Source organism: Micromys minutus (assembly GCF_963924665.1).
Source record: "Micromys minutus genome assembly, chromosome: 19".
NCBI classification, from domain to species: domain Eukaryota; kingdom Metazoa; phylum Chordata; class Mammalia; order Rodentia; family Muridae; genus Micromys; species Micromys minutus.
In genome coordinates this window covers 28,202,160-28,221,645 of record NC_137954.1, presented here as the reverse complement: position 1 = coordinate 28,221,645, position 19,486 = coordinate 28,202,160, and the positions used below count along the sequence as shown (strand labels likewise).

Here is a 19,486-nt window from a genome sequence, read left to right as displayed (position 1 = left end):
ACAAAGGGCCCATTCTTTGCCTCAGGCAGTCTTTTCCACTTGGCTGCCTTGCAAATTAGGATAAGGAAATGGAAGCTGGACCTCAGATTAGCAGGCGGCCTTCCCTCTAATTCAGAAACCACAGTACTAAAGCTCTTTCCTTCACTGTCCCTCAGATTCCAGGGATGCTCTTTCAACAGGAGTGTTAAAAAAAAAAAAAGAAAAAAGAAAAAAGAAAAAAAAGAAAAAAAGAAAAAGAAAAACTGGGACACGAAGTCAGCAGGCGGGGGTGGGGTGGGGGGGGATGAAACATCACAGGAAACCAGAGCACAAAGAACTGAAAAGTCCTGTGGCTACAGAACACACAGGGTATCTGTGGTGTAAGTGGAGCCCTTCTAACCAAATGGCAAAGAGATTTCTGAGTGACTGTAGTAGCCGATTGAGGTGACACACTGAAATGGAAGCAAGGGATGGAAGACTTGGTACAACCACAGTTGCCTGAACTTAGTCGCTGTATCTCCTTCAGCAGGTCTCGCTCTGCGTGTGTGTGTGTGTGTGTGTGTGTGTGTGTGTGTGTGTGTGTGAGTTTTCTCTGTAGAATGGGGCTATGGGTATACACAACAGTTGGCACAGAGTGGGTGCTCTATAAAGAGCTCCTGAGGGAACCATTTCCCCTCCTGCGCCCCCCCAAATACAGCCTTAAAAAAACTGTGAAATTTTAAAACTTTTTTTTTAATTATTTTTTATTTTTTGTTGTTGTTGATTTAGTTTGTTTTGGTTTGGATTTTTGAGACAAGTCTCCCATAGGCTGGCTTTGAACCCTGGTCCTCCTATTTCCATTTTCCAGGTGATGGGCATATGAGAATGCACCACCAAGCTCAGCTGAGGTTTCTGTTTGCTTGGCTTTTGTTTGTCCTAAGAAAGAGTTCTTAAAATTTATATTTGAAAATAAAAGTGATCCCCCCCCCCATTGACTAAATAAGTTTCTTTCTTTTTCTTTCTTTCTTCTTCTTCTTTTTTTTTTTTTTTTGTTTTTTTGTTTTTTGGTTTTTTTTTTTTTGTTTGTTTTGTTTTACAGGTAGTCAGAATAGATTCTGTGGAAGAGCCAGCCCAGAACTGTATGTCTGTACAGATGCTGAGGGACAGATGTGCCTGTGGGTAGATGATGAAGCCACAGTACAGAAGAGAAACAGGTTCTTGATTCTGCCATGTCAGGATATGCCCTAGTTTGAGATCTGAATATAATCTGGCAACAGCTATTTTGTTCTATTATCTTCTTTCTGAGTCAGGTCTTACTCTATAGCCCAGGCTGGCCCCAAACTCATGGCAATCCTCTTGCCTCCTGAGTGCTAGGCTTATGAAGGGGAGCTGTTGTAGTCAGCTTTAGTTTTCTTGACAGAGCATCAGTAACCAGAGTGAAACGAAGTAAAGAGATGGGCGACTGCATCCAAATGTGGTCAGGCATATGCTCTGCCTCTCCACGATGAGCTACCCTCATTGCAGTTTTCAAGACTGTCTTCCTCCGGTACTGTTTCAGACGACTGGATACTTACCCGAGCTTCCAGGCAATTACCCGCCCATGCATACATTCACTGACACATCAGAAGCGACAGGTAAGTGAACTGGGCAGAAATGTCTGTCACCCAAGGCTCAGGAGATGAGGACAATCAATAGTTAAGGGTGACAGTGGCAGGGAGCAGGAGGGTATGTTTCCAGATGTCCATTCAATCTCACAGGCACAGTCTCTCTTCCTCTCCTTCCCTCTCCCTGCTCCCTCACTCTTTCTCCCTTTGCCCCATCTCTCTGCAGGGCCGCACTGGACAACCTAAGCTGGCCTTGAATGCACAGTCGTACTGCTTCCGTCTCTGAGCACTAGGATTGTGGGTTTATGCCACTGTTCTGGTTACTCTTTGTCAACTTGACATAAGCTGGAGTTGTCTGGAAAGAGGGAGCCTCTGCTGAGAAAATACCTCATCGGACTGGCGGGTGAGTGAGCCTGTGGGAGGACTTATTAGGGATTAATGTGGAAGGGCCTAGTCCACCAGGGCAGTGCCACCTCTGGCTGGTCCTCCTGTGGGCAATATGAAAGCAGGCCGAATTGGTGCTGATGCCATGAGGTGCAAGCCAGAGATCAGAGTTCCTTGAAAGATTCCTGCTTTGGGGCCCCTGCCTCTAACCCATAAACCAAGTAAACCCTTCCCTTCCCATGTTACCTTTGGTCTTGGATTTTTTTCACAGCAGTAGAAATCAAACCGAGATAACCATTGTGCCTGGAAATTCTGGTTAGCATGTTTTGTTTTTTATCACTTGTGGGTGCCACATTTTATGTAGATATGAAATAACACACACACATATACATACATACACACACACATACACACATGCAAATACATACAAAAACACACTTTGATGGTAGAGGTAAGCCTATCTAAGGGAGTTAAAGGAACTAACAGCAGGAGGAGAGAAGGAGAGAGAGAGGGAGAAGGGGGATAGGAAAGGGGGGGGGGCATAAGGCAGGAGAATGATCAAAGTACATTATGTACTTAACATGAAAATGCCTCTGTGAAACACAACACTATGTACAGTGAATATATGCCAATAACAAAAAGGGATGGGAGGAATCACTTTCAGATAATGTGATAATTACAGGGAGGCAGATGCATTTATCTACCACATGAGTCAGTTTTAAGGCTTTTTTGTTTTTCATGGTTAACCTACACTAAACCCAATACTTTTCTCTATTATGTGTCAAGACCAAACCAATATACTGAGTCTAACAACCCCGGCAAGACATTTACTTAATATTTAACTAAGGTTAAATTACACATTCTACTTCAGAGGGACAGGGCAGAATCCTGGACGCCTAATTCTATTGCATTCCAGGCCAGTTATAGGGGGGTTTCAATCTGGCCATTGTTGGCTCTGCTTAAAGACTCATTAATCTCAAGTGAGAACCAATTTAACAAGCCAGGCAGCCTTTTGAAGTGACTAGTGGGAGCCATTTAAACAGAGGATTAGGAGATAATCACATTTCCAGGCATCCTTTGGCTCTATAAAGTTGACCCCAGGCCAGGGGGTGTGAGGTATAGGCCCTCCTCCACACCTCTCTAAGCAGGTGACAAGGTCCTTTGTGAGACAAGCAGGTGGCAGTCAAGGAGACTGGTCTCTTTAGCTATGTTATCAACCCTGTAGTGATGTATGGGGGGGTGTGTCCCCTGATTCATAGAAAGATACCAACCCCTACAGCAGTAGGATCCTAACATGCATTCAGGCATGACTTAGACGTGGCCTTTAGATCTGCTCTGGGCTACTCATCAGCTGGCTAGAAGCAAGTAACCAATCAGAGGAAGGAAAGCCATCTTTGAACCTGAGCTCTCTGTCTTAAGCTCCTCTGTTGAGAAAGCGCAGGATCCCAAGGGCTCACTGGAAGGAACGCCTGTGCTTTTCTGGTTTTCCTTATTGCTAAGCCATGGCATCTAGGGGGTAAAAGGTATGAACATTTGCCAAGTCATTAAGCTTTGGCGACACTGCCCCTTCAATTGTACTATACACAGCAGCAGGGAAAACTCCGAATAATTCAACATCAGGTTTGGCAAGCAGTCATTTCAAGAGAACTGTTTGATGATGAGGGACTCACAATGCTGACAAAAATGGAGGACAGCGCATCACATCACCAAAACTTCGCTTTTTCAATGTCATTCCAACTGACCTTTACTCTCCTTCGCCTTCCTGCACTCCACAGAGGGGCCTCTTTTAAATGTCACATACATAGTACACGCGAGACCATATGAGAAGCCTCCAGAGATTTCGAGTGTGTCCTTGAATCAGTGGGGTTGGCAAGGTTAGAATCACTATGTGCCTCCAATAGGGCTTCTGTTTTGTATTTCATCAGATGGGCTCCCCTCGTTCCAGAGCCTGGTCCATGCCATTGGCACCCCAGCCAGTCATCTCTCCCCACCCCTACCCACTGTGGTCTCCACCAGGAACAGCCATTCTGTGGGACTGGCCAGAGATGGATGGATCTGTGGGACGGAACTCTAGAATGAGCTGCATCCAGCTGTCTTGAACGTTGGAATTGAGACAGAAACGTTGCCACTGTCAGCAAGAGGGAACAGTCACAGTCATGTTGTACCTGACAACCACACCAATCCCTATCATCAGCCCTCTGAGGCTGTGGTTCTTGGATTCCTGTAAGCTTAGAACATACCCCACTTTTCTGAGTGAGTCTGAATGGCCAAATATTACGGGGGACAAAGACACAATACCTAAGTCACATCAGCCAGGTGCTCCTTTTAGGACCATGAGCCTTTGCCCCAACCTCTAAGCTGTGATGGAGATGGGAGCAAACCCTCCTCTCCCTTCATCAGGGTCATGCTTTGCTTCTCATCAGGGAGATATTCAAATGCCATGAATTATTAGGGGAGGAGTTAGTCTTGCTAAGAAACTGCCAGAATCAACAAAGGGCTTGTAATCTCATCAGAAAAGCTAAAATGGTTTAGCTATGATAACATGCACTTTAAAATAATGGATATATGTTAGATAAGTGGGAATATATTTTTGATAATACATTCTTTAAAATTGACTAGGGGTGGGGCAAAACAAACACCCCCCCACACACACACACACTCAAAGACAAATTGTAGCTCAACCAGAATTCAAACATCAAGGACCAGGTTTTCCACAAGCTGGTCCCTGCTGAGTAAGCTATTTAGGGACTGGAAAACTGCAGGTCAGAAACATTAAATGCCAGAAGCCAGACATCTCAACCCAAATGGTTTAAAAGAAGCCAAGAGGTCACAGAGGGTAAGACAGTGGGGAGGGATGACATTTGTGCCTGAAGTACTGAGAACACAGAGCCAGCAAGATGACTCAGCTGGTAAAACACACACACACACACACACACACACACACATACCACCACCAACAACAACAACAACAAACACTGATGTGCCCAGTGTGATCCCCTGGAGCTACACAGTGGAAGAAAAGGATTGACTCCCTGAGCTTGCCCTCTGACACATGCTGTAGTACCTCCAAGACACACAAACATGAACAAAAAATAAATTCATAACATAAGTAAAACAAAGGGAACATCTAGGAAAAGGCACGCAAATGCTTTTTTTTTCTAATTCGAGGGTGCAGCCCCAGGATCTTGTTCCTGCCGGGCAAGCACTGTTCCACTGAGCAGTCCAGTGTGCATTTCTTTACTCCTGGCAGTAAGAAGGCAGAGGCAAGCAGATATCTATGAGTTCAAGGCCAACCTGGTCTATACATGGAGTTTCAGGCCAGCCAAGGCTACATCATGAGATGTCTCAAAAAGCAAAAGACAAAATATTTGTATCACTGAGATACATCTCTAACCCCGGTAAAGGCCAATTTAAGTCACCTCTGAATCGTCATGCTCTATTAAGGCTAGCCTGGGCATTTACCTTTTGTTATATTTATATTCCGCCAATTTTGATTCTTATGGATGGACCCCATACTTCACTCTCATATCTTATCAACAAATGCCATGAAATACCTTTGGGGAGAGGGGGAGGGAATCATCACACCCAAAGGTAAGCCAAGAGCTCAGACAATCGCATTTCAGATGTTGGCTCATCTTCCAGAGCACAGCTCTCTCTCTCTCTGTGGGAATTCTAATCAGATGGCAGGATCACGGACACTCTTAACTCTTCATCTAAGATGCTTTTGAGTCCAAAACACTTGAAAACACTTGCATGGAACAAAAAAGGAAAACAATGATTTGGCATTTTTCAGCTCACTTAACAAAATGCTTGTCTAAATCCTCTGGAATAAAATACCATTTTGTCAAAGAAAGTAGAAAAAAAGATGTCTAAGCCAGGTTGGGTTGGAAGCTCATTTAATACAGAGGCATGAGGCCCTGGGTGAATCCACAATATTGAATGAATAAAGCCAAAACTGGTGCTGCAAGATCAGAAAGTTCAAGGTCAGCCTCAGGAACATAGTGAGTTTGAGACTAGCTCAGGATACAAAGTACCCTTGTCTCAAAAAAAAAAAAGTATACATAAGGTACTATTACAGTGAAAGGCATGTACATAGTTGTACACATGTGTATACACTCCACATGCTTGAGTGTTCGCACACAGAACATTGCACACACACATATAGACAAGTAGAGTGACTGAGGGGGACAATCACTATCCTCACACACATGCACCACACATGTGAGCATGACAACACACACACACACACACACACATGCAAAAGCAAAAACAAAAACAACAACAACAACAACAAAAAAAAATCTCAGATTCTCCCAAGCAAGGCTAAGAATTTATCTTACTGATGAAACCGGAGGAAAGATTGTCACTGTAAACATGAACTTGTCACATCTATGTCATTCCTTACAGGTCCTCAACCTTCCTAAAGTTGCGACAGTTCCTCATGATGTGGTGACCCCCCAACCATCAAATTATTTTTGTTGCTACTTCATAACTATAATTTTGCTACTGGTATGAATCCCAATGTATTTAAATATCTGATGCACAGGATATCAGATATGTCACCCCTGTGAAAGGGTTGTTTGACCCCTCCTCCACCCACAAAGGGGGCACAACTCACAGGTTGAAAACTGCTACCTTATACCTAGGCACTCTGCCTCAGACGTTTTGATTTTTCAATCATATGAAGAGTTATTGCTTCCTACTAGTTGGAATTTCTGGTCTAATGCTTTTAGTTAGATTTTGGTCACATTTTATTAAAATAGCCTCCTGGAAGGTTTTAGAGCACATCCCCACAGGATCTATACAGAGCTCCTTTGTTCCCTTTGGTTTAACCTCTCCTCTCTAGTCTTGTTTACTTATAGGACATGGAACACCAAAGTGCATGCAGTCACAGGTTGGCCTGATTTTTGTAAGTAAAATGCAGTACATTCTATGCACTACCTAAAACAGACAAGCCATCAAATTCTCCTATAAGTGGCTTGAAAGAAGAAAGACCACCTGTGCAAGATACTTAAATACCAAGGCAGTTATTCAAGACCTTAGGCGTGTCTGCAATCAATAAATAGTAATAATGACAAAATACTTACAACCCATATCACGACCAATCTTCTGGACAAATAAGGGTCAATATTCCAGTGGGTGAATGGGAGAAATGTGATGTAGAACACTTCCTGACCCAAAGCAGCTGAAAACCGGAACAGGTAATAGTAGAAATAATTCTTCACAACATACTTCTCTCCAGAAGCCTGAAAGACAAAGGCCAGGAGTTCATGAGTTCATTCAACATGTCTGGAAAACCCCTGCCCAGAACTCACCACTAGGGTGCTGCCTCTTCCTGTCTCATTAAGATCAGCCTGTATCATCAACAAATACCACGCAGCCCACTTGTACACAGCACAGGAGACATTAGTGGGTTTTTGGTTGTTGTTGTTTTGGGGCTTCATTGGTTTGTTTATTTTTCTAAGATTAAATGCAAAACATCAAAAGCAGAAGTACCAGAAGCTCCCCTCTCCCTCCATATATCAACACACACGAAACAAACCCAAATCTCTATCTTATATGAATAGAAGGCTAGAGACCTGGAGAAGGTTCAGAGTGAACCAGTACCATATGGGTTCCCGAATTCAGATAGAAAAACGGTGCTTTTTTTAGGAAGAAATTCATCCTATCCAAGTACCAACTTGCTTAGCTTCTGAGGACAGGTGAGAACAGACACAGTCAGGATGGTATGGTACAGACTCCAGCCTGTAGTCTCTAGAACATGTGGCTATATTCCCTTGCAGAGCGAAGGTGCTTTGCAAATACAATTAGACAGTGAAGTAGGAGTAGAGATGCTTCCCTGGATCTTCTGCTTGGGCTCTGTAGTCACAAGGACCCTTGACAAGATGCAGGGAAGGTGTGGCACCACATTTTTGACCTGTTTCCCAAGCTCAGAAGCACACTTCTACCATTGGGCAAATCTTTTCCCTTTCTTAATAAATGTTCTCCATTTCTGTTATTTAAGATAAAAAGAATGAAGGCGTCAGAAATGTCAGAAGCAAAGGTCAGGGTGGCGATAGTGCATGAGTAACTTTGATGATGCAGGAAAGAACCACAAGCCAAGGGGGCAAGGTGTTTGTTCTCTGAAAGCTTAAAGTAAGGAAACTGACTCCTCTCTCGAGTCTCCAAAAAAAATTTGGTGACCTTGGTGACAAGCTGATTTCAGTTAGTAAAGGTCCATTTTAGACTTCTAGCTACCAGAGGTTTAAGAGAATAGGTTCCTGTTGTCTTAAGCTACTAAGTAAGTCATTTTTAATAGCAATAGGTAACTAACCTAGGGACAGTAGAACAGGACTTGTCTCTACATTTTAGTTCAATCTTTAGAATAGGACTAATAAAGTCACACCACAAGGATGGTATAAAAAATATAGCTAGTACATGCAGGCAGTGTTAAAATGTTCTTGAAATTTATCATCCCCCTTATCCTTGAATGAGTAGTAGGGGGAAATGCCATGACCAAAAGGACAATGCCCTTGATACAATATAACTATTTGCTTTAATTGTCAACTTGATACAATTTATACAGAGAGTGTCAACAAGAAATATTATACATTTGGGTTGGCCTATGGGCATGTCTGTAGGAATTGTCTTAATTAAGTTAATTGATGTGGGAAAACAAGCCCACTGTGGGCAGCATCATTCCCTAGCCAGAGTCCTGAACTGTTTAGGAGTGGAGAAATAGAACGGAGCACAAGCAAGTATGTATCCATTCACTCTGCTTATAGCTTTGTCATCACTTCAATGGACTATAACCTAGATTTATAAGCTGAAATAAACCTTTTGCCACATATTTGATTTTTGTCACAGCGACAAAAATGAAAGTAAAATGCCACGGTAAACGCTTTGATATTATGGCATGTCAGTGACAAATTTAACATTTTACTTTTTAAGTGAACCAAAACCAGAAAAATGTTCTCTCCTTGTCTCTGTCTTCCCTTTCTTTCCTCCCTGTCTGGAGACAGGCTTTCACTATGTATGTAACTTCAGCTGGCCTGGAACTCTCTGCATCATAAGTTCAAACCTGACAGTGATCTGCCTTGGCTTCCCTTGTGCTAGGACTACACGGGTGTGGCAGGGCTCCTAAAGCAGAATTTCAATGCGACTGAAAATTCTAAAGCTGAAATTCAGACACTGAAAACGAGGAGACAGGACGGCAGCAGACAGGCAGGCTTCCTAAAGACTTAGAGGCCTGCAAATTTGTTTTGGTTTAGGCCAAGTCAGAGGTCTTTGAATCCCCAGGGGAAGAGAGAGGAAAAAGTCATGTACATTTATTCTGGAGACATTCATCCTCTGCCTGTATACAAGGCTCAGTAGCTACACTGTGACCTGGGGATATTCCAGGTCAGAGAAGCTCTCTCTGCTGAGGGGCACTGTGGAGGACAATTTGTAGGAAATAGATTTTTAAAGGGTCAGTATCTTAGAGCCCTTGAAAACAGCCAACAATATTTTATATTTTATATTTCATATTTTAGGGAATAAATAAAGAGAACCCTGAAATTGCACAAAGTAGCTATACTTAATATGACAAGCTCTCTTCCAGGTACGAATCTCTCTCCTTTTCTTTTCTGAGAGGGTCTGGCTTTTATTCCAGTGTCTCAGCCTCCCCCACAGCACCCTGGAACACAGAGCGAAAGTTTAATGCCTTTTGCATTAAGAAGAGGGTCTGGCTTTACCAGAACCGGTTATTTTCAGTTTGAGAATTCAAACTCAGGTCAAGAGGCACAAGGCTGGCCCTGAGTATTGTTCCTGGTTCCAGTGTCAGATCCTGGATGGTAAGAGGAGAGTCGTCCTAGTTCATGGGACAGAACTTACTTCTGAATTAATTTAGAGAGAACAGCAACAGAGCAGCTCTAAGCAATAAAGACAATGATGCACAAAAGGAATTTTTCAGGTAACATTTTTGGATATGTAATTAAATAATATCACCGCTAATTCCTTGGTTATAGGTACCCAAAGTAAAGTAGTAGACAATTTATCTTTTAAGAAGAAGATTCCAGTTCCTGAGCTGGGTATATAGTTCAGCAGCTAAATCACTAGCTATGCAAATATGAGGACATGGGTCGAGAGATTGCTAGAATCCACATAGAGCCAAATGCTTCAGGAGTTGTACCAGCTTGTTTTGTGTTAACTTGACACAAGTTAGAGTCACCAGACAGGAAGGAGCCTCAGTTGAGGAAATGCCTCCATGAGATCCAGCTGTAAGGCATTTTCTCAATTAGTGATCAATGGGGACGGGCCCATTGTGGGTGGTGCCATCTCTGGGCTGGTGGTTCTGGGTTCTATGAGAAAGCAGGCTGAGCAAGCCAATGTGGGCAAGCCAGTAAACTGCACCTCTCCATAGCCTCGGCGTCAGCTCCTGCCTCCAGGTTCTTACCCTGTTTTAGTTCCTGTCCCTACTTCCTTTGGTGATGAACAGTAATACAGAAGTGTAAGTCAAATCAACCCTTTCCTCCCCAACTTGCTTTTTGGTCACTCACTATGTTTCGTTGCAGCAACAGAGACCTTAAGACAATGAGCATCAGGCTGGAGAGATAGCTCAGTGGGTAAGAGCACTGACTGCTCTTCCAGAGGTCCTGAGTTCAATTCCCAGCAACCACATGGTGGCTCACAACCATCTATAATGAGATCTGGTGCCCTCTTCTGGTGTGTCTGAAGACAGCTACAGTGCACTCATATGAATAAAATAAATCTTTATTAATAAAAAAAAAAAAGATAGAAGGCAGAGACAGGAGACCTCTCCAGAAACCCATGGCCAGAAATCCTATAGAATACCACAGAGAACAACAAAGAAACGTCTCAAGCAAGGTGGAAGGTGAAAACAGACATTCAAGGCTGTTCTCTCACCTCCACATGACCACAGCATGGCACAGGGGTATGCTCATTTGCATGCGTGCACACACACACACACACACACACACACACACACACACACACACACATTTTTAAAATACAAGATCCCATTGCATATCTCATTGCATAGGGCTTCGCTATAGCTTAGGAAAGAACCAGAGTTCCGATTCTCTGATATGTTGGTCTCCTCAGGAACCACTGGAGAGACAAGGACAAGGGTTAGAAATGGAAATGGAGAGGGAAGAGGACTGAGAGGAGGGAAACAAGGAGAAAGGAGTTCTCACCCCAATCTCTACTTCCCTGTTCCCAGCTTTCGGCACGGAAGGGGCCGGATGGCCCACATGCTGGCACCATGTTCTGGGGTCTTTGTTACGGAGACACAGAGAAGAGCATGCTGCTTTACAGAACCTCAGGGTTGGTGCTAAACAGGGACATGCAGCAGGGTGACAGAGAACAGCTCTTAAAATGTTGCGTGAGACTTCTCTTTGTCCTTGGCATATGGCTTCTGCACTGTGATCCTTTTGCCCTTTCTAGTCCAATACATGTTATGACGTTTTCTGTTCTAAAAACAAAGGACAAAAGCTTTTCGGTTGTGGTTGAGCATCATCTGCCACACAGCCAACTAGGAAGGTCTGGCAAACAAGAGGAATAAAGTGGGAATTACCCCACAGGCATTACTCCAGGCTGTGGAACGTCAGTGGCCTCTGTCGTTAGTGGATCTTACGGATTGTGTTTTCCTGGGGTGGTCTGTTTTCCTGTGATCCCAGTTTTCTCATCACACCTTCCCTGTTTGGCGACAAATTCTCCAAATGTGCATTCTCCTGCATCAGAGTTCCCAACATGTCCCTGGAGAGAAGCTGCTGCTGTTTGCAGGCAGTCCATCTTCTGCAGGGCTGCTGTCACTGCTTCAGTAGTAAGAAAGCGACAGGAACCAGGCTGGCTCCCTGAGGAGACAGCCAGTGCCCAGTATGTTCAGAATATCTTGTTTTCTCACCACAAACCCCGGAGTCCTAAATGCCGAGACTACCCACCAGGGCAGCGTGGCTAGATTTTAAGAAGGGCTGATCCAGACGGCTGAGAGGCAAATGCCCAGCTTGGCAGCCGGCCCAGGCTTTCAGGAGAGGAACACGAGAAATGGCTTTCAGTCAAAACAAAGTGTGACCTTGGGAAAGTCTGTTTGCCTCTCTGACCTGTGCCGGCCATGATTGTGGAGGCTGTAAGGGACAGAGTAAAAGGCTCAGTCGTTTTATTTTTAAAGCATCTATGACTCTCAGACTGAGTATTCCTGATTTCAAACTGGTGATCCTCCTGCCTCACTTGACCCGGGTGAGTACCACACCTGCCTGCCCTTAGCTGCTTTTTAATGTAAGGTTAAAATGGTTAGAGGTTGGAGGAGGAAACGGTGTATTAAATAGGATGTTGCCCCACAGCTGTTACACAATAAAACTGAACGTCTGTTCTAATAGGTTGAAAGTGAGGAAGGGCCTGGGGAACTTGTCTTGGGCCACATTTCTCTCCTCATCCAAAGTCCTCAACAGCATCTGTCAGGACAGTTTGGCAATCAGTTTGCAAAACACTGTACTTAGTTTCTTCCTGGCTCAGATATTGCCTTCCTGTTATTAACCAAAAATCAGGTGGGCTGTAGAATTCCAACCCAACTTTGAGGTCTGCAAGGCCTCTGATGAACTCTAAGAACCTTGCAGCAGGGGCATTAGCTGTGTATTCTCTTTTCTCCTTCCAAAGGTCAAATTCGAAACATTAATAGGACAGCCTGAACATCAAAGCAGCCCACTTTCATCAGGGACAGTACAAGGAGCTCATTCTCAGTGAACCCCACCACAAACTTATTTTTTAAATGACATTAACACCTAAAGGTCTTTTACAGGACACACCAACAGCACCTATGACAATGGGAGACAATTTCTCAGTGAAAGCTAGAAGCTATGTGTTGCCATGGTAATGACGATGATGATGATGATGATGATGATGATGATGGTGATAGATGTAGTTACAGGATGGTGGTAATACTGATCAAGAAGATGATGATGCTCCTGTCTCCAAGCACATCAGAGTCTCAAGTCAGGCCGGTTATTGGCTTGCCATTTCTTCAGTCTCTGCCCTATCCCTCATGCCTGCATTTCTTGTAGACAGGATACATTTTGGGTCAAAAGTTTTGTGCATTTGTTTGTGTATCTTCCCACTGGGGTTTCTGCCTGGCTGCAGGAGATGGCCTCTTCAGGTTGCACATCCCCAATGACTTGAGACAGGAGCATGTTTTCCTCTGAGAGGCTCCACCCAGCAGCTGACTCAGATTGATACAGACACCCACAGACAAACAATGGATGGAGCTTGGGGACTCCAGTGGAAGAATAGGATGAAGGGTTGTTGTCCCTGAAGTGGAAGTCCACAGGAAGAAGAACAGAGTCAACTAACCTGAACCCCTGGAGTTCTCAGAGTCTGAACTATTAACCAAAACTATACACAGACTGGACCTAGGCCTCACTGCACATATGTAGCAGATGAGTAGCCTGGTCTTCATGTGGGTCCCAAGCAACTGGAGCTGGGGCTGTCCCAAAAGCTGTTGCTTATATATGGGATTTGTTCTTCTAGCTGGGCTGCCTTTTCTGGCCTCAGTGTGAGACTTGAAGTGCCAGGATGGGGGTATATGGGGGGACCAGCTCAGAGGAGAAAGGGAAGGGGAATGAGGGGTGGGGGATGGGGATGTAGAGAGGACTGGAGGAGGGGATGACTGGGAGTGGGACAGTTAGCAAGATGTAAAGTGAATAAATAAAAAAATAAAATTAACTCAAAAAATTAAAAAAAAAAAAAAAAAAAGAAGATGATGGTGGTGTCCGTAGTGAAACCAATAAACCTTCCAGCAAGTGCTTCTCAATTCTAAGGGACAATCAAATCACCGTCTGTTAACATGCAAACGGACCTGGGAAGGACTGAGCAGTCTAAGCAGCTCCCAAGGGGTGATGACATACACTGCTGAGCCCGGGACACACCCTCAGTCTCAGGGACCAAGTGTGAAGGATTTCAAAATACAAAAAGGAAGACTCAGATTTAATCTTCAGTCATAAAGGACGCAACAAGTGGCGGCAAGAATACAAGGCATTGTGACTAAAGCATCGGGGTTAAAATGTTGAGCAAAACGAAGCGTCTGGGGAACCTTGCCAAAGGCCAAGTGCAAGCACGGAGCGGGAGTCAAGCACCTCCCTATGGAAGGTCACAAAGGAAGGGCTCATGAAATACACACTCCATGGACATAGCCGTCTGGCCAGAGGACTGACTCATTAGCAGAATAAAATAAGCTGGCTTGGAGCTCCGGTCCTTGGTTTGAGGGAAGTTTACATCATTTCTGGATAATAAACCCCAAATTAGCAAAGAGATGTGGTCACAGGTTTGAAGGCCAGTCTTGCCCTCTCTGACCAGCGACAAGCCTCATTTGTGGCCCTCACAAGGACATTTGTATCACCTTAATCCTGGTCTAAAAGCCAAGCCTCCCATGTGGGAGGAACATCTGTCATTAGGGTCTCTATGACACTATTTACTTTTATACCTAACTGAAAAAGAAATCTTTGGTTTTTTTTTATTTCAAGATAAACTGAAAACTCTGAGAGAAGAGTGTAACATTAAGATCAACACTGGAAATTCTAACTTTTGCCTTTTCTAACCCAAGCTGACCGGGTAGGGAATCTTCTGACAATTCTAGCTATGTCTTCAGGAATGGATTCGCTGTAACCTGTCTGGGCCTCAGACTCCTATCATCAGTGGCCAGTGGCTGTCCCATTGATCCAAGCTCACCCAAGGTCATTATCAAGGTAGATAACTCTTGCAGTTGGGGGAGGAGGCAGATGTCAGCGGATGGGTTAAAGATACTATCCGCAGGACCCCAGGAAGTCGCTGGGAAATGCCTTCTGTGGGTAGGGGTGCCCCCAAAAACAAGGGACCAAGGATTTAAATCCTATTGTTGGTTTTGCTGACCCATGCTCTGTTTACAACCACCATCTCTACTCAGAGCACAGGCACGGTCAAGGTTAAATGTGAGGAACATGGCATCTCACAAAGTCCTGGCCCTCCTACCTCTTTCCTGAGAGGCTGGGTTTAGCCACACTCTTTGGATACTTTATTGGGTTCTCGTAGCTACCACCCTTCTTCATGCCAATCCCTTCCAACTCCACACACCAGGTAGGTGAGAAAATAGGTTAGTGCAGAAAGGGGGCGTAGACTTCTTTAGACTACTTGCTGCTGATTAGGATCATTGAGTTCCTAGAGGCCAATCTTCTTATCAGGATATATCCAACTAGCAATGCAGAAACTCAGCAAACAGCAAATCAACAACTGGGTAAAAATAAATACAGAAAGAAAGAAAGAAAGAAAGAAAGAAAGAAAGAAAGAAAGAAAGAAAGAGAGAGAGAGAAAGAAAAGCAAAATGGCAAATATAACATCAAGAACCAACAGCAGCAGTAGCAGTGGGAACAGCAACAGGGGGAGCAGCAGCCAGGCCGGGCCTCTCAGACCTCTCCCATTTATACCTTCTCAAGAGTTCAGAATTCCAAATGGAAACTATCTGCAGCTGGTAAAAATCATGTCCCTCCTAGAGCAGGAGACAAATCATAGTTGGTAGCTGTGGACAATCCAAAGCAGCCCCATATCCCATATCTGGGATTAAAAACATAATCACACAACATAACCGGGCTTTGAAAGAAATCAAAATTCTCACTAGAGCTGAGTTCCATGATGTCTTACGTCACACAGAGAGAAATAATAGAGAAACAGACCTTCTTCCTCAACGCTGTAAGGTACCAGCTTATCATGTAAATATGTCAGGTACAAACTAATAGTGTCCAACATCGAATAAAATAAGGAAATGGGCAAGCCAAGACAAGCCAACCATGTCTATAGACCATCTACTTACTGCACTTTAGTGATGGGAGGCAGACATGGAGCAAGACTGTCTGATTCAGCAGTTAAGTCCTAGTATAACGTCACAGAAGGCAGTGTGCTTATAGGATGACTGATGCTTGTGTGTCAAGGGATAGTCTTCCAGCAGTGGCCTGAGAGCTGAACTCTGGATGGAGGGCAGGCACTAGTTCTGCTGGAGGCTGCAGGCCAGAGACAGGCATTTAGTCAAACTTTTCCTAAACAGAAAGTGACTCTTTGTGCAAGTTAGGTGAGGGATATGAATGGCTGAGATGAAGTTAGATGCAGACCCTATGTCTAGTCAATGTTTGAGATAAACACCTGAGGAGCAATAGCATGTCGATGGAGCATTTGTTGTGATTGTTTCCACAGAGAGGTCCAGGCTATCCTAAAATTCACCATGTAGCCCAGGCTAGCCTTAAATTCCTTGGCTTTTTTAATGCTTTGATTATAGGTGTATGTAAACCCACCCTGGCTACTGGAACAGTTTTGAAGAGGCTAAGAAAGTTATGACTTAATTAATCTATATGGGATGATCCACTTTTATATTTTCCCCCTATTTTTTAAATTTCACAGAGATGCAGCTTAATGATAGCATAGCGTGCTTAGAGTGAGCCTGATCTCAAGCTCAGGAACCAAAAGGTAAATAAGTAAAAAAAAAAATCAACTTAATGGGAAAATAACATTAGCAATGATCTCAAAAGCCATGGAGGAGTCCCATCGACTTTGCCAGGAGGCAGACATGTCTTATTCTGACACAAATGTGTCAGATAGCCTACTTATACCATTTTAAGTGCTATTTTTTTTTTAACATTAGGGAATCAAGGCCTTCTAGCCCATAAGGAAAACAATGGTGATTACCAAGAAGGATGGCAAAGAAAAAGAGAGACGGGGCAAAGTAGAAGAATGAGAGAATGCCAAGGTCTCATCCACGGGCCAGCTTGGACTATAAGTTGGGCCATCTACCTGCTGTCTTAACACAGAAGGATGGCTTCTTCAAACAAAAGCTGGAAAGGAAACCACACTAATCATTTTCTTCTGTTTTGTTGGCTTCTCTCAAGGTCCTTCTGTCTAAATCCAAGACTACGAGGGAGGGTGAAGGGGTCTGGGTATTGTGCAGCTTTTAAAAATGGTAGTTACATCCTTTACGCAGCTTGACTATGGTTTTTTTCCTGGCCGATCCTTCAGATCTCAGCTCATCCTCTGAATAGCTGACATCTTCTATGCCTTTTTCTCAAGAAACAGTGACTGCGTTGAGTATCATCAGGCATGGTAAGCCTGGGCTACCAACTGGGAAAATCTCAACAGTAGGACACAATAATCTAGGGTAGCCATGACCTTGGACCCAAGCCTAAGAGTGGGCTTTGCAATTGGACACAATCTTGCTTCCTTATGACTTTTAACACTCCCGCTCCCACCCCACACCCCCGGCATTAAAATCCAGAGTTCTGAGTTTACTTAAGAACAGAATCAAGGGATGGGTTAAAGAGAGAGGAGCATCAGCTTCTGCAGGCGACAATACACAGTCCTTTCAGAGGACGGAGACCTGAGCCTCTGCAAAAGCATTCCCTTCACAGAACAGAAGAGCAGTGGGGGGTGGGGGTGACATTGAGAACAGAAATAACCACTGCCATTTCTAAAAGGAGAGCCAGCCAGCTGTCCTTCAGACTTCCAAAACGTCTTTGGACTATTTTTCAAAACATTTTGGATCCGCTAAAACCCAAAACACTTGTGCCAAACATTTTTTTCCATTTAATTTTAAGCTCTTGTGTGTTGGGGGGGGGGAGGTTGTGCTGCAGATGTTTCTGATTTGTTTATATTAACTTATCAAAATGACATTTGGAAGATCAAGGTGATGTTCAAGAAGAAGCCTATGAACTTGGATTCATTAGTTCTAATCTGGAAAATTCCACTCCCCTTCAACATGCACTAACACACACACGCATGCACGAAAAAACACATGTGCATGTGCGCACGAGCGCGTGCACTCACACACACACACACACAACCTACACACACACACACACACACACACACACACACACACACACACATGCACACACACAGGGTTGGGGGTTTTGCAAATGAAGAACACAAACATGTCAGGGTTGGCTGTCTCCTATAATTTTGTTTTATGTCCCTATCTGGTCTGAATTTTCTCTAAAGATTTTTTTTTCTTTCAGTACAAATGACCAAACCCAAGGCTTTGCAATGCTAGGTAATAGTTGTAGCACTGAGCACTATCCAACCCTCTCTTCCTTCATCCTTTCTTCTATTCTTCCTTCTTTGATTTCCCTCCATCATTTTTTCCTTCCTTGGCTTGATTTACCTTCAGTTTTTCGAAGATTCAACAAAGCCCCACCTGGCCTCAAACCCTCCTCCTCCCTCAGCGCCCTGAGAGGGGACTACAGCTGTGTGCCAGGGTACCCAGCATCACACAGCAGTCTTCAAAAACGTTTTAGTAACAAATCCAAAACCCAATTAAGTCATTGTCAAGCCAAGGTGTTATCTTCCTTCTTTCTTAGGTACAGAGTTTCTAGCTGGCTCCTTTGTATCCAAGCCTCTCATGGGAGAAGCGTTCATGCCAGAGAGGAGGACCTAGCACAAAAGTTATTGCTCTGTGGGAATGTCTCTCCCACATCTTAAATCTCTCTTCTACTTCCTACAAGTCTAAAGGAACCCAGGATGGTAAGACCAAGACAGGACTTGGGAAACATTCTCCAGCTTTGGTACATCCCCTCCCCCCAGAGGTGACTTGTCATTATTTGGCAGCAGACATCATTGTGGAGCAGGGGGACAGAGCAGATTGAGAAAGGACTTGCTGAAAATGGAGGCTGGCCTTACCCATACCCCTCCTAAGTATTTTCTACATGGCAAACTTGTAAGTGCCTCCACAGTTTCAAACTGTGACTTCCCACTGGAAGGGTGGGTCTAATGGAGCTTAAAATCACCAGTCAGAAAAATAAACTCAGGAAGAGCTTTGGAACTGTGTGTGCACACATAAAAGAAGCAGTAAAGAAACAGCACAAAATGGGGAGACAATGGACTCCCCACCCAGTCTGTTGCTGACCCTCTGGTTTCTTTGTGCCCCGTGACCTTTGTTTTTTAAACTTTATTTTTGAGTGGAAAATTTGGGCTTTTTATATTTCGTTTTCTACCCTGGTATCTGATTACCACCTGCTCTTTTCTGATTAGTACATTCGCTTGGAACCATCTGAAAATTCAAAAGCAAAAGCCAAGTTACCCATTGTCCCTCTCCTCCATCCCAGCCTTTTTGAACACAGCTTCTGTCCCCTCCCAGTGCAAAGCTGAGCGGTGATAGGTATTTTCACTCAACTGTGACTGCATCTATGTTAAATCTTGTAGTATTACTTAACATGCCCTAGGGAGTTAGTTCATTAGGTCTGAGGACTTTTGTTTTGTTTCAAGAAAGGGTTTCTCTATGTAGACTTGGCTATCCTGGAACTCACTCTGTAGACCAGGCTGGCCTTGAACTCAGAGATCTGCTTGCCAGGACCTCTGAAGTACTGGAACATATTCTATCTACATCCTGGTTCTGACTCCAGCTTTGTTCTCCTTCACCCTTCTGTTGGAGGAGGCAAAGGCTGGTGGGAGTATCCAAGAAGTCCCCTGAGCTCTAGTGGTTACATGGGTCTGACTCTTCTTCACTGAAAGACACTTCCTGCTAGAGTTCCTCGCCCCCACCTGCTAGAGCACATGGAAGC

The 19,486-nt window shown here is 44.1% G+C and overlaps 1 protein-coding gene across 1 annotated transcript in view; it reads right to left on the bottom strand.

Annotated features, from left to right (window-relative positions):
- Positions 1–19,486, bottom strand: part of SGPP2 (sphingosine-1-phosphate phosphatase 2) — a gene marked incomplete at both ends in the record, with an annotated part of 110,795 nt that overhangs the window by 53,732 nt on the left and 37,577 nt on the right. The window contains 1 exon segment of the mRNA XM_080932813.1: positions 7,034–7,192. Within this exon segment, the coding sequence (XP_080788939.1) occupies positions 7,034–7,192 (159 nt within the window).